This window comes from Melanotaenia boesemani, chromosome 18 (genome assembly GCF_017639745.1).
Source record: "Melanotaenia boesemani isolate fMelBoe1 chromosome 18, fMelBoe1.pri, whole genome shotgun sequence".
Classification (NCBI taxonomy): Eukaryota; Metazoa; Chordata; class Actinopteri; order Atheriniformes; family Melanotaeniidae; genus Melanotaenia; species Melanotaenia boesemani.
This window is the reverse complement of record NC_055699.1, coordinates 25,163,353-25,177,655: the sequence shown is the minus strand read 5'-3', so window position 1 is coordinate 25,177,655 and position 14,303 is coordinate 25,163,353. Positions and strand designations below refer to the sequence as shown.

The 14,303-nt window shown below is 42.0% G+C and overlaps 1 protein-coding gene across 3 annotated transcripts in view; it reads right to left on the bottom strand.

The window, feature by feature from the left end:
- The window catches only part of mpp7a (membrane palmitoylated protein 7a), a 168,733-nt gene that overhangs the window by 18,482 nt on the left and 135,948 nt on the right, over positions 1 to 14,303 (bottom strand). For all 3 annotated transcript variants that reach the window (XR_006008187.1, XM_041967556.1, XM_041967557.1), the window contains exons 12-14: positions 8,381 to 8,551; positions 2,771 to 2,851; positions 79 to 172 (exon numbers count right to left, since the gene is read on the bottom strand). Coding sequence is in view for 2 of the 3 variants with exons in the window: in XM_041967556.1 (XP_041823490.1) it covers positions 79 to 172; positions 2,771 to 2,851; positions 8,381 to 8,551 (346 nt within the window). In the remaining variant the exon portion in view is untranslated. The remainder of the gene's footprint in view (positions 1 to 78; positions 173 to 2,770; positions 2,852 to 8,380; positions 8,552 to 14,303) is intronic.

Below are 14,303 nucleotides of genomic sequence, written 5' to 3'. Positions count from 1 at the left end.
TTCACGTATAACCTTTATTCATTTGTTAATATATAAACATTCGCTTGCAGCCTTCACAGGTTCCCTGTTACAACTCACTTGTTGTTGAGGATGTCGGTCTCAAAGAGATGTTTGGAGATGAAGTGGTACTCCACACCTTCACTCTCGTGGGTTTTCTTGGCCCGACTGGTGTCTGAGAGAAAGAAGAAGTGAGTACATCAAAGCCAGACTTTCTGACTCACTGCTGGGACACAGCAGTCACATTATAACAAACCTGGAAGTCTGAAAACTGGCCCTACGGCTCATGCTGCCAGCTTTTAGTAAATATTATTAACAGAACTATAAAATACACAACCTGTATTTGTGCAGCACACTTATAATACTTCACTAACATGAAGCAAAGGTTTACTGTCTCCTCTAAATGCTGCAGCAGTGCCTGCAGAAACGGAGGCTGCAGCCTTTGTTACTGCTGAAGCTGGAAACTCTCCTTTAGAGCAGGTCTTTGCATTTATTTGGCCAAACACCATTAAGTTTAGCTGTAAAAGAGGCGGTAGGGGCGGCACGTGGAGGGAACGTGAGCAAACAGCCCTGCTGGATTTCTCAGGGTCAGGGGGGCGGCTCACACTCCGGCTGCTTGCAAGAGGTCAGAGGGGAGAGGTTCGCGCCCGTCAGACACTCCAACCTGCTCCAAGACAAACTATTAAACTTTTATCACCTGCAGCCACAACGGCCAAGTCCTGCCTTCCTATCCTCCGAGCCTCTCATTTCACCGGCATGTCGACGGTGTGGTGTTGAGGCTGTGCCCCCATGGTGGACTCCTGCTTTTCCTTCCAGTGCTCCAGAGCTTTCAGGGTTATTGGAAAAGCAGTGGTGTGATTTATATAATGTGTCACTTGCATAAAAAGGAAAGGCAGCCATAAATCCAACTTTCGCGGGGAAGATACAGAAGAGGATCAGGTTAACATTTACTAAATATGCACCTCCCATTCCTAATGTTCAAGATGCAGTGCAGCCTTTCAGTTCGATCAACACCATCCACCATGCATTATTTCAGCATCTGTTTTGTGGCACAGGAAATAATTACAAAGCAGCAAAAGAATGTGAATCCGTTCATTCGCAAATCATGGAAAATATCTGCAAGCTTGGATGGGAATCCTAATGTTTAACCTCCTCCCCATCAGCTCTAATGGCTCACTCCTGTTTCTACGATGGCTGGTGTACATTTAACAGCAAGAAGTTAAAGCTGGGCCACGAGCTGGTCTCCGAGGCTCCGTTTTCAGATTAATCAAACAGACTAACAGCAGCTGAACACATCCATGTGTCCACAGGCAGCAATCAACCAGAAAAAATAAAAAAGAGAGATGAGAAAGCCTGAGTCTCTTTTCCTCTCAGTGGATTTGTGCCATACATCGTCTATATGGGTCTGAATCAGACTGTCTGGGCTCTATTAAGCAGCACCATCAGGTCACATTTGAGAACAATTAGCAGGGAAAAAAGGCCTCGCCGATGGGATTTTAATACCACAGAGGTTTTAAAGTGTCAGACTTCCACTGGGTTACATCCATTATGTGACAAAGCATGTAACAAACACAGCAATTAATATCAGAAGTTGCCACATCTCTTTTAACCCTTAAAACTCCAAGTTGATTTTTACTAATTTTATGTAAAAGTACGTGTAGAAGCTGAAGCCTTGTAATCCCAGTCAACATCCAGTAATTATTTCTCAGGACAGCCTCAGATAATGAGGCTAAACTAGTAGAAATAGGACCATTAAGGCCAACCAAAACAATTTATTACTAACTAATTTCTCCTTTTATTTCAATCCATTATCAATAAGTTTATATTATTTTTTATATGTTTTTGAGAAAACAAAGTGCAATTTTACACATTAACATAACTTTATTTGATCTATTTACATATCATTTGATATTCTTTATATATTTCATATATAAAATATATGAACATATTAATAAAAATATCCTAGAATTTGTAATTAAAATGTATTCATAAAATCAATTTTATCATTTTAAATACATTAAATATATTTTCAATTTTATTAAAAACATTTCTATTTTATAACTTTATCTTTAGTTAAATGATTTAACATATTTACACATGCATTACATCACATTTAATCCCAGGTACCTGGAACTGAAAATATCCAGATCTAGAAGTCATTTATAAAGTACACACATGTACATTTACACGTATGGAAAATCTGGGCTGACTCAGCTCATCATACAAACTGAAGTCACAGCTATTAAGTAAGAAAGATGTAAAAGCTGTTGTTAGGTCCTTAAAAGGAAAATGGAGGAGGCATCATGGGAAAGCAAGAGCAAAAAGTGGGAACTGAGCTCAGAAAGACGGAGTGAGAAGCTCGGTGCCAGTTCATGAAGCAGTGGAATGGCATGTCTTCAAGAGTTTCCTCCATGATTTGGAGCTTGTCAAGCAGACTGTGAAAAGCTGACAATTATACAGGAGGAGAAGAAACTGGCCGGGACGTCTGAGAGCCAGAAATCTCCCTCTGCATGAGCGTTTAGGTCTCAGACCGAAGCAAACTCAGCTGGAATAAGTCAAGTAAACATCCTTCACTCAAAATGATTATTTAGATTTTTCTCTGAGAGCAGCAGCATGTTTGTCTGAATGGACAGATGTACAGAGATGTTCTAAATAAAGCAGAATTTAAATGTTTTTCTCTTTTTACAACCATTTTTTTTATCTTTATAACACAAAGAGCTCAAAGAACCATTGTTTTACCAACACAAACACAGACAAAGTGAAGTGAACTTACGTGGGATAGTCACACTGAAGTGTTGGGGGTCACTGATCAATAGCTTCCTCTTAAGTTCATTCAAGCCAACACCTGTGGGTCCTGCAAAAAAGCAGAGAAGAAATACACTTTATGAACCTCCATCAGTGTTTTCAGAGTCTGTTTCACTCGTTTTAAATAAGAAAGGAAGACAGAAGAGATGTGGATGTCCTCCAGAAGGACAGCTATAACTGGTGAAATGAGCGACTGCAGCATGACAGTTTTTATGTTCATTTTTAATGTAATGGGTTATTTTGTGCTATGTGCCATCTTCCTTCATTCTTCACCAGCAACACATGTTGATATTTACACGTCCTAACAGATCTCACCAGTGTTCCCTTTACTATGGATCCAAAAGCCTTCAAACACACCTTGTGGTTGTAGAGACATACTCATTTCATTATGGGCATGCTCAGACCTTTGAGCAAATCCTTTACTAGAGCTAAGAACTCTTTAGTTCCAGCTTGAACCTGCTTTTCTCTTTTCTTAAGCAGAAGATGAAACCAGGTTCACAAAGAAGTAAAAAGAAAAAAAAAGGCTTTTTCCTGGTCTGTTGTGGATCAGCTGGGCTTTCCATCTCATTCCCAGTGGGAGAACAGAGTGGAGGTAATGAGTGGGAGAGGAGACAACAGGAGAGACTATTGAATATTTACAATATATTGATTAACGAGCGTCTCAAAAGACTGAGTTCCTTCCTTCAGTGGAACAGGGGCCAGAACGGGGAAAGAAACAAAAGTGAGTTCACTTGTTATGTTGAAGAACATGGATGCAAAGATTTCATCTATTTTTGTATCTTTGAATACAGAACATCATTTAGACTTTTTCTTTATCCTCGGCTCTTTTGCACCTCTTTTCCAGTAAACTGGTATTTGCATCTTTAAAGAAATGAACATGAACTGGTTTTGGTATTTCAGAAACTCCATGTATGGACATCTCTGTGTGTGGACATCTCCGTGCGTGGACGTCTCCGTGCGTGGACATCTCTGTGCGTGGACATCTCTGTGCGTGGACATCTCAATACATGTGTGTGCCAGGACAGTTAAGATGCAGAGTCTGATTTGGGCAGGAGATTCCTTGCATGTCTTACGTTCTGAACAGGCTGCACAATTCGTTTCAGGCAAATGTGTTTAACAGGCTGCTCCTCTAAAACAAAAGGACAATCAATTCAGTCCGTGGTGTGGGTAAGGTGGAAAGACAAGAAAATAAACAAGCTCCCAGCAGAGCGAGAGCTCCTCTTTTTGTTGGAGAATGATGGTTTTGGTGATCTACAACCTGATAAATAGGTGTGGACATTGAGGCTCTTTTAAGTCTAATCTTGAAGCACTGGCGGAGTTCAAGTACAGACAAATTCACACCCCATTCTTTCCCTGTCCTTCTTCACCGTAACACATGGTTTTAAATCTGATGGTGTGACTGCTGGAAGTGATAAAAGCTGCTTTGCCAGCGAGCTTGTCGACTACTGCAAAACGCAGGGCATGCTGGGAATTCTGTGGTTACCATCACACATAAACAGTCACATGCTCAAGTGAAGACAGCCATCAATCTCCACTGGGAAAAGACGCCTGTTCAGAAAGAGAAAAAAGTGAAGCTGAGGGCTGATTTATTAACAGGAGGAAATGGAGTTCATTGTTTCGGGAGTGCGGGAGGAATTCTGCCATGCTGTTTGAACAAGTTACTGGTCTGATGTTGTTGTAGGTGCTGGAGGTGGCAGAGCGTGGTAATATGGGGGCTTTTATGAGCCCGATCACAGCGGTGCAGACAGTCCACCCAGCAGGCTTGTTTTCCCTGAATCTGAGCGTGGCTATCGGGGCCCTGGCACCAGGGACCAACTCTACCCTTGGGATGACTAATGACTGCAATTCCTCAAACTTGTAAAACCATTTTCACTTTGTTCATCACTCCCTTGCTCGCCACTCGCGATATCAATGATGCATGGCAGCAGACCTTCTTCAAAATGCCTCAGACGGCGATTAAAGCTTATTCCAGCTGTACCACCACTTGCCAAGGAGGCCCAACAGGCCCACCGCCGGGTCTTTTACAAGCAGAGGCAGTGCTGTGTTCCACCGTCTGACCTTATACAAGGCACCTCTTTGTGCATTGTTTGTTTTGAACAATGCTCCGACACAGTGGCAGCATTGTAAATCTGAACGCCGCAATTAAAAAAGGCAGAAGTCTCCCAAATCTTTTGGACCGGGTTGCAGTATTTACATTGTGTTTATGCCTTTCTCTCCCCCTCCTCCTGCCTCTCGCTGTCCTCACAGATTACTTTGCCACTAAAAGTGTCAGACTTCATTACCGCTCTCATTAGAGAAACTGAGTTTAATATTGGGAGTCTAATAACTTCCAGGCCTAATGGGGAGAACATCATTTGGATCGTGCAGAAAGGCCGAGGACAGGCCCGGACGGGGTACGGGTCTGGGCCCCATGAGCCTTGACCCAGCCTCAAAGCTCCTCAATTTCTTCACATCTAGGGGTGGTGAGGTTTAAGATGCCAGCTCAAATGTTCCTGCAGTTAGTGCAGTGGTTCTCAAACTTTGTTCAACATGATATTATATTATAATAACTTTATAATAAAGCATATTAACCCCAAATATATTAAATTTTTGTAAATATTTAAAATACAGTTTAGTTCAGGGTCCACATTCAGCACAATGTGATCTCCAGGTGGGTCGGGGCAGTAAAATAACAACATAATAACCAAGAAATCATGAAAACTCCTAAATTCAACCTTTGTTTTAGTGCAAAAAAAGAACATTATCAAGATATTTACATTTAACAAACTATCCTTGTAGAAAACATTATGAAGTAAATTTAAGTTTTAACAATATTTTACCTTATTTACACATTAACATAATTATTAGTTATTTTATGTATCGATATATTTCATTTTGTTATTATTTTTTTTTTAAAATATTAGATATATTTACTTACAAAAATATAAATTTACTAAATAGAATTAGTTTATTTAAATTTTATTCCTAAAATTGATAAATTTTATATATATTTAAAATATATTTTGTAAACTTTATACATCAAATATATTTTAAATTTTATCATATAGTTTTATTTTATATTTTATTTATATCATGTTTTTACATTACTTTATTTTATCATTTATTTTATGTATATATTTTATTTATTAAACATATTTCCTCATTTACATTTGCTTTACAACTTTCAGATCACAATGGAGCTATAAAAAAATAAAACAATTCATCCCTGGTGTTTGGAAAAGAAGAAAATCCAGTAGTACAGACTTACAACAGGGAGAAGTTTCAATAAAGAATTCCACTTTTATATATTTAGATAAATTACACAGTGGAGAAACGTTCACTTATAACATAAAATAGGGCCCAACCCTCAAATTAAACCTTTTAATTCATCTAAACCCAACTCTGAGTTTGTGGTGTAAAGTCAGAAGGAAATGTGGGAATCTGAACAGCGTTTCTTCAAATTAAATAATCAGATTTCTCTCAAAACCATCAGTGGTTTAGTCAAACTATGCATACAGCATGTAAAAATCTATTTCCATTGGCAGTTTCATCTGAAAAAGCCCAGATAAGCATCTTGATTTGTCTTTGAAACAGATCTCAGACTTCATTCATCCAGCGTTCCTTTCATGTCGGAGAGGTGGGCGGCAGGCCGTTCATTAGTGGGTACGATGGATCCCGTACAGACATTAATGAAGCAATGCCTTCGTGCATTAGTAGGAAGCTTTAGAAGAGGGTGCTGCTTGATGAGGGCTGAAGCAGGGGTCCGGTGCAGAAGGGCCGAGTCCTGTCTGGAGCCCCTAAAGCAGACTGTACTTGGATTATTTCATAGTTTCTTTGTAATAAATCTTATACTGTTGAAAAGTCTGTTTATTTCTCTTTTAAATGGAGCCACATTTGTGAGGAAAATGCATGTGTGGGATGAGCAGCAGAGCTGAGTATGTGGGAAAAATTTGCCAAAACTTCTCTACCAAACAGCTGATTCTGCTGTTGACTCGTGTTTGGTGTTTTTTATTGGACTGGATGACTGAAGTTTGAAAACACAAGACATCTTTAATTCAACCAACATGTGGAAGAACCATACACAGCCCCAGCAGCCTGGTACCTCCTTATTACGCTGGTCCCCAGTCGAGAAGGAAGAGCTGAAAATCAACCAGTGTGGTTGTGCCGGTCACGCATTACAAACATGTTTTATTCCTTTAAACTGCATTTATTAACAGCTGTTGATGTGCTGAAGGTTTGTAGCTCGGTGCAATTTTTTTTAAAAAGTTTTATTTATACATTATAAATAAATAAATAAGATTGAATAAAATAGAACAAAAAAAGAGAGAAAAGTAAAATAAAAAATACAGCTTTGCATGATTTGCCTGCATGTGCATACTGTATTGATTGCCTTCATCTGACAAGGTTGAGCAGTTTCAGCACCTAGAATTACATTTAGCTTTCTTCATAACTACAAGGTTTGCTTTCGTGGAAATAAAGAGCAGTTATGAGAGAAAAGATTTTCTGAGGAGGTAAACACATATGCCCTGAGTTACGCAGATGAGTACAGTCACGCCATGAAAAGAAAAGGAAAAACAGGACAAAGCAGCAAAAGAGAAAAGGTTTTGTGAAAAATGAAAATGAAATAACTCCTGGGAGAAGAAGACGGACGTGGGGAGCCTGAGAAACGAAAAGCAGATCTTTTCTTGGCCCTCTGCTTCATTTTGTGTGAAATTGTCCACAGATTGTCCTCCAAATTATGGAAGTTAATTGAAAATATTTACATTAGCGTGACAGGTGGGAGAGGCTCCGTCTCCTCTGCGTAAGGCAGGAAAATGGCTTCGCTAATTAGCAATACGCTTGATAAAGTCCAGCGCTCCGTGTACCAAGGCTCGGTCAATCAGGAAGGAGCGTGCACGGAAAAGAAAACAATTCAACACCCGACCTTGTTGCCTGTGGTCTTGGAGTATCTAAAATTAAGAGATGAGGACTGGAACAGATGCTGGACTTCGCATTCCTTTGATGATTCATGGAAATATTAAAAGCAATCCCAGTGAAAATTTGGGGAATGTGTTGTTCCACCTTTGTCCGGGACATTCCTGGCGTATTTTATTAAAAGTAAACAACCTATAAAGGGAAAATGTGTAGAAGCCTTGAAGTGTCTGATGCTACGCTTCGTCCTGACAAAGATTTAAATCTGTAGTGCTGCACCTGGCGCGGCGTATTGTTCCACCATTCAGTGGCAACGCTCGTCTTATATGAGAAACCACTGAATTCATTCGGAGACCTTGGCACACACCCACTGCTCCAGGAGAGCAGGAACAATCCCATCGGCTCGAAGAACTCAACAGACACGAGAGTGAAGGTGCAGTAAGTGAACGTACTAAATGGAACTGATCAATACGAGGTCTGCTTCGTCCATTCCACCGGGTGCTAAATTCTGGGTCACGGGAAGCCGAGGCCGAGCCACCTGAGGGTTCTGAAGGAACAATAATCTGAGTCATCGTCATTTCGGTGAGGATTTTCATTAAAAATCTGGTCCCTATGGGGCCAAATCTAACAGCTGCAGAGTGTGAGGAAAGCAGTGACACCAAATATTAGTTTGATCAGTTTTACTCACCCACTAAAACCACGAGCCGGTGTTTGGCTCCATTCTGCCTCTGGTAGGGCGCGACCTCCTCGTACGTAGGGACGTCAGCCATGTCGTACATTTCGCTCTTCTTGGACTCATACATGGACTTGTTGGTCTTCTTGTCTCTTCTGCTGAGACGGAAGCTTTTCCTGAAGCCAGCTGGAGGTCAGAAGAGAGAGACAGACGTTCATCTGCAGATTCAGATACAGGAATCTGTAGCTTCCAACACAGCCGTGAGCACACGCGAGCCTGCAGCTGTGCACTTGGATTTATGCTTGTTACAGCGTCTTGGCAAACACCTCCACACAGCTCCATGTCCAAGAGCTCATATTATTTTGTGCAGCTCGGTTTGATGACAGCTATCTTTGCTGTAGGTGAATGAAGTGCAGAATAAACGTCGGCCAGTTTCCCTCAATATCACACTCAAACACCTGCCTCATATTTTCCCCTGGTGACACGTAGTCAAGAGGGTAAAATGATTATCTCTTCAACTCTGATGAGGATTTGACCTTTTTTAGAAAAGTTTCTTCATGCAGAACTTTATTAGATTTATGTTCAAAAGAAACAGCGTGTTGCTATTGAACCATCTGCTTTCTAAAGCCAGAAATTTTATGTACTTTTCAGCATTGATGGAGCTTCACAGATGTGAAAGCTGCCCACTAGTTCACACTTTCATCCAGGTTTCCACTTTGCTTCAGACCATTTTAAATGAGCTTTGGTCCAGAGAAGATGGCACTGTTTCTGGATCCTTTTCACATCTGGCATCTTCTTTTTTCTTTTTTTTCTTTTTTTAAATGGCGCTGCAAGAAACGGCTGCCTTACCAGTGTCTCTTACGCACCCGAGTGATTCTTTCTTTCTTTCTTATCGTTTTATTCCTTATTTTATATATATATATCCTATTTTTGATTCTATTGAATATTTTTTAACTCTAGTATGGCATTTGCACATCTTGTTTATTCAAGAGAGGAACTTTTTTCATGGAAGACTAACGTCGGAATGCAGCACAACGTACCGACAGAGCTGAGGAGGAAGTACAGAGGCTGCAAGTCAGGATCTAAGCTAAAGGCTGCTCGACGCCGTTTTAAGCCAGTGATCCCCTCTGTACTAATGGGGAACGTCAACTCACTACCTAACAAGATGGACGAGCTGTTGGCAAAGAACAATCAACGGAATTATCGCGCGTGCAGCTTATACATCTTCACAGAGACATGGCTCACTGATGCGATACCGGATGGTAACGTGGATCTACCGGGTTTCACTGCTGTGAGAGCTGACAGAGACATGAACGCCTGCGGTAAGAGCAGAGGTGGGGGGCTCATCATATATGTGAACAAACGTTGGTGTTGCCCAGGACATGTCTCAGTGAAAAAGGAACTGTGTTGCCATGACTTGGAACTGTTAGCCGTTAGTCTGCGGCCATATTACTTGCCGAGGGAGCTTAGTCACGTGATCGTGCTCTGTGTTTACATCCCGCCCAGGGCGGATCCATCAGCTGCCTGTGAGAAGATACACACAGTAACAGCAAGGCTGCAGACAAAGCACCCCGAGGCGTTTATGGTCATATCTAGGGATTTTAATCATGCCTGCCTGGACTCTACCTTGACCTCCTTCTACCAGGCTGTAGACTCTCCCACAAGGAACAACAAAACAATAGACCTGCTGTACTCCAATGTGAAGGATGCCTACACAGCCACCCTCCTCCCCCCACTTGGAAAGTCTGACCACAACCTGGTATACCTACAGCCACAGTACACCCCCCTGGTCAAAAGGATGTCTAAAACCACACGCTCGATCAGGAAGTGGTCACCTGAGGCAGAGGATGCTCTGAGAGACTGCTTTGACATCACTGATTGGGATGTACTGCTGAGACAACATGGTGAGGACATAGAGGAGCAGACTCACTGTCTGACGGACTACATCAACTTCTCGCTGGACGTAGTCTCCCCCAATAAGACTGTCCGTTGTTATCCAAATAACAAACTTTGGATAACACAAGATGTCAAAGCTGCCCTCAACAGGAAGAAGGTGGCTTTCATGAACCATGACAGGGAGGCAATGCAATTAGCACAGCGGGAGGTGAAACAAAGCCTGAAGGTGGCGAGGGACACCTACAGAAGGAAGGTGGAGGATAAACTGAGTGAGAGCCGTATGAAGGACGTCTGGGATGGTGCCAACACCATCACAGGCTTCAGATCAAAGGCCATAACAGCGGGGGGGACAGTGGAAGAAGCAAACAGGCTGAACATCTTCTTTAACCGCTTTGACCAGCCCACTGTCCCCCCCTCCCCCACTGCAGTACACATCCTCCCTGACTTCATCCCCTGTGCAGCCCCCCTGCCAACCTTTGCCCCTCCCCCCATCTCAACACCCTCCACACATAACAGCAGAACAGGTGAGGGGAGAACTGAGGAAGCTCCACCCATGGAAAGCAGCTGGCCCTGACGGAGTGCCTCCTCGTCTGCTTAGGACCTGCGCTGCTGAACTGGGGGAACCACTCCAGCATGTCTTCAACCACAGTCTACAGCTAGGGAAAGTGCCTACCCTGTGGAAAACATGCTGTATTGTTCCAGTTCCAAAGAAAAAACGTCCTGGTGAGCTGAACGATTACAGACCGGTGGCACTTACATCCCAGCTGATGAAGACGATGGAGCGGCTCATTCTCAATCTCCTCAAGCCCCAAGTGCAACAGGCCCAGGACCCCCTACAGTTTGCCTATCGCGCAGGTGTGTGTGTGGAGGATGCTATTCTCTACCTCCTACACCGTGTCCAAGTTCATCTGGATAAGGGGAGGGGCACAGTGAGGATCCTCTTCTTGGATTTTTCAAGTGCCTTCAACACAATCCAGCCCCTGACGCTTCTGGACAAACTGAGGGAGATGCAGGTGGACCCCTGCTTGGTGTCCTGGATTGGTAACTACCTCACAGAGAGACCGCAGTATGTCAGGCTAAAGGACATCACATCTGACACTGTTATTAGCAGCACAGGAGCACCCCAGGGGACGGTGCTGGCCCCCCTTCTCTTCACACTCTACACCTCAGACTTCTGTTACAACTCAGAACTGTGTCACATCCAGAAGTTTGCAGATGACACAGCCATCGTGGGGTGTATCAGGGATGATGGTGAGGATGAGTACAGGAATCTGGTCAGTGACTTTGTCACCTGGAGTCAAATGAACCATCTCCAGCTTAACACCTCAAAGACTAAGGAGCTGGTTATTGACTTCAGGAAGTCCAGCCCACAACCACGTCCAGTGACCATCAGGGACGATAAGGTGGAGATTGTAGACAAATACAGGTACCTCGGGTTGTGGCTGGATAACAAGCTGGACTGGACAAGCTGTACAAATCACCTGTACAAGAAGGGCCAAAGCCGTCTGTACTTCCTGCGAAGACTGGGATCTTTTAACATCTGCAGGAAACTCCTGTGGATGTTCTATCAGTCTGTTGTAGCTAGTACGCTTTTTTATGCTGTTGTTTGCTGGGGGGGTAACATGACAAAAAGGTGTGCTAACAGGCTGGAAAAACTCATCAGGCGGGCAGGCTCTGTGGTTGGCATGAAGCTGAACTCCCTGGTGACAGTGGCAGAGAGGAGAACACTAAAAAAACTACTGGCTATTGTGAATGATGCCAGTCACCCTCTGCACGCTGTCATCAGTGCACAGAGAAGCCTGACCAGTAACAGGCTGCTCCTCCCCAAGAGTAGGACCAACCGGCTCAGAGACTCCTTTGTCCCCCGAGCCATCAAACTGTACAACTCTGCATTAGGCAGGAGGGGGAGAGGGAGGGGGGAGAGGGAGGTGTGCAGTCCGCCTGATACAACACATGCACAATAACCCATACAAACAGTTGCAATAACTTATACGTGCAATAGTGAACTGGGAATCTGTACCACCTCTACTGTGTGCAATGCTTGTTTATATTGTTTATTAACTTATCTTATTGTTATTATTGTTATATTTATTGCATTCTATTTGCCTCTATTTTGCTTTGTACCTGTATATATTGTGTCTTGTGCTTGTCCTGCTTTATTGTTGGTGTTGTATTGCTACTGGTACCCAAATTTCCCTGAGGGCTCTCTGAAGTATTTCTATTCTTTACATGATGGAGCTTTACAGGCTGAATAATTAGGATTTTTTTGCTGCGAGGGATAAAAGGAAGCTTCCCTATAAACAATCTGTCTCCTACATCAACAATGTCTTTGTCAAGTTTTTCTCCTTCAAAATAAGAGTTCCATGCCGGAATAACATGGGTGCAATGTGTTGCTCTTTCCAACTTCCTGGTTCCTTAACCAATCATATGCGACTCCCCACGGTTGCCTAACAACAACAAGGTAGCGTTTGGTATTCTATGTTGGCAAAAGAGCAGCAACATGCAGGTATGGAAGCTAGTAAAAGAAGTGGACCAGAAATAGTTTCAGAAAAACCTAAAAAGCATCGGCATCCTGCTAAAAAAGCAAACGACCAAAAAATGGAATAAAACGAGGATCAATATTAGAGCATCTTTTGAAAGGTGGAGAAGTCTAAGATGGCAAAGTTTCTCCCCGACAGTTAAGCACTGGAATTTTTATTAAATTAACCGAAAAGTTTATCTTGATTTACAAAGATTTTAGTCTAATTCATTTCTCGGCACTCATTAAATGAATTTGTGTGACTGTATGGATATATTAGTGGAGTAAATTGGTGGCCTGTTAGTTTACAACAAGAAATGTAATGATGTTTGGGCCAAGTGAATAGTGTGTTTGTCCTTATAAACTTATGAAATTACTATCAAATTAATTTATTAAGTCAGACTAAGGGAAAACTGCGGCTGTGTGGCATTTGTTGATTAATGTAGCTTTTGTTTACACTCTATTTTATGCTAACGTCAATTAGCGCGTGAAATTTGTGCAAGCATCGCAAAGCATTGCAACTTACTGTGTGTGAATCACCTTCGCTCCTCATCATGATGTTTGCTGGCGCTATGTTCTCCGTCCTTCACAGACTGTATAAAAGAACCGTCCTCTCACAAACCGGCAACATACACGAAACTCTCCGAGGAGAAAGGGGGGAGGCAGGAAAAATGCTCTCCGTGTTTTTCTCTTTCGGCTGCAGTTCTGATTTGAAACACTAGGTGTCAGTGCTACTTATTTTGCCTTTAACCTGCATTTGTGGATTTCAGGGAGAACTGTGTTCACAGACAGTGATTTCTGAAAGCATTCAATAATGTCATAATGGTCAATATTTGTCAATTGTCAATGCTATAAAGTCTTTTATTTGATTTTTTCCTTTTTACATTTCTAAATTAGAGCTTATTGTCTTTGTTGTATAAGTGAGATTATAGTACCTGTCTAGTTAGTTATGAGGTCTGAACAGTTTTAACAAGTTCCTCGAGAAATCCTTCAACAAAGTTTGTAATTCAGTGTTTGGGAAAAATGTAATAAATCTATTTGACAACACCCAACAGAAACTCTGACATGAAATTATAAATAATACATATTCTAAATAACAATACCGTACAACAAATAATTCAGGAATTGTCCATCACAACCAGAATTAATAGGAGAGAAAGCTGTGAAGCACATTTCCATGATGAATGAATATAGCAACGATGCCATTCAATATACTTTTATGATAAGCAACTGCAAAGCCTTGTCCCACACACACAGAGATTCCTTCAGATTCTCTGAATCTATTGATAATATTAAAGTGTAGATGGTGGGATCTTCAAAGTCTTCATAATTTTATGTTGAGGAACATTTTTCTGATATTGTTCCACAGTTTTAGAGCCAGTTTGTCTCAGATTGGTGAACCTCTGTCCATCTTTCCATCTGAAAGACTCTGCCTCTCTGAAAGGCTCCTTTTATACCCAGTCATGTTACTGACTGGACCCAATTTGTTGTCAAATGCTCCCCCAGTTTTTACTTTTCCAGCCT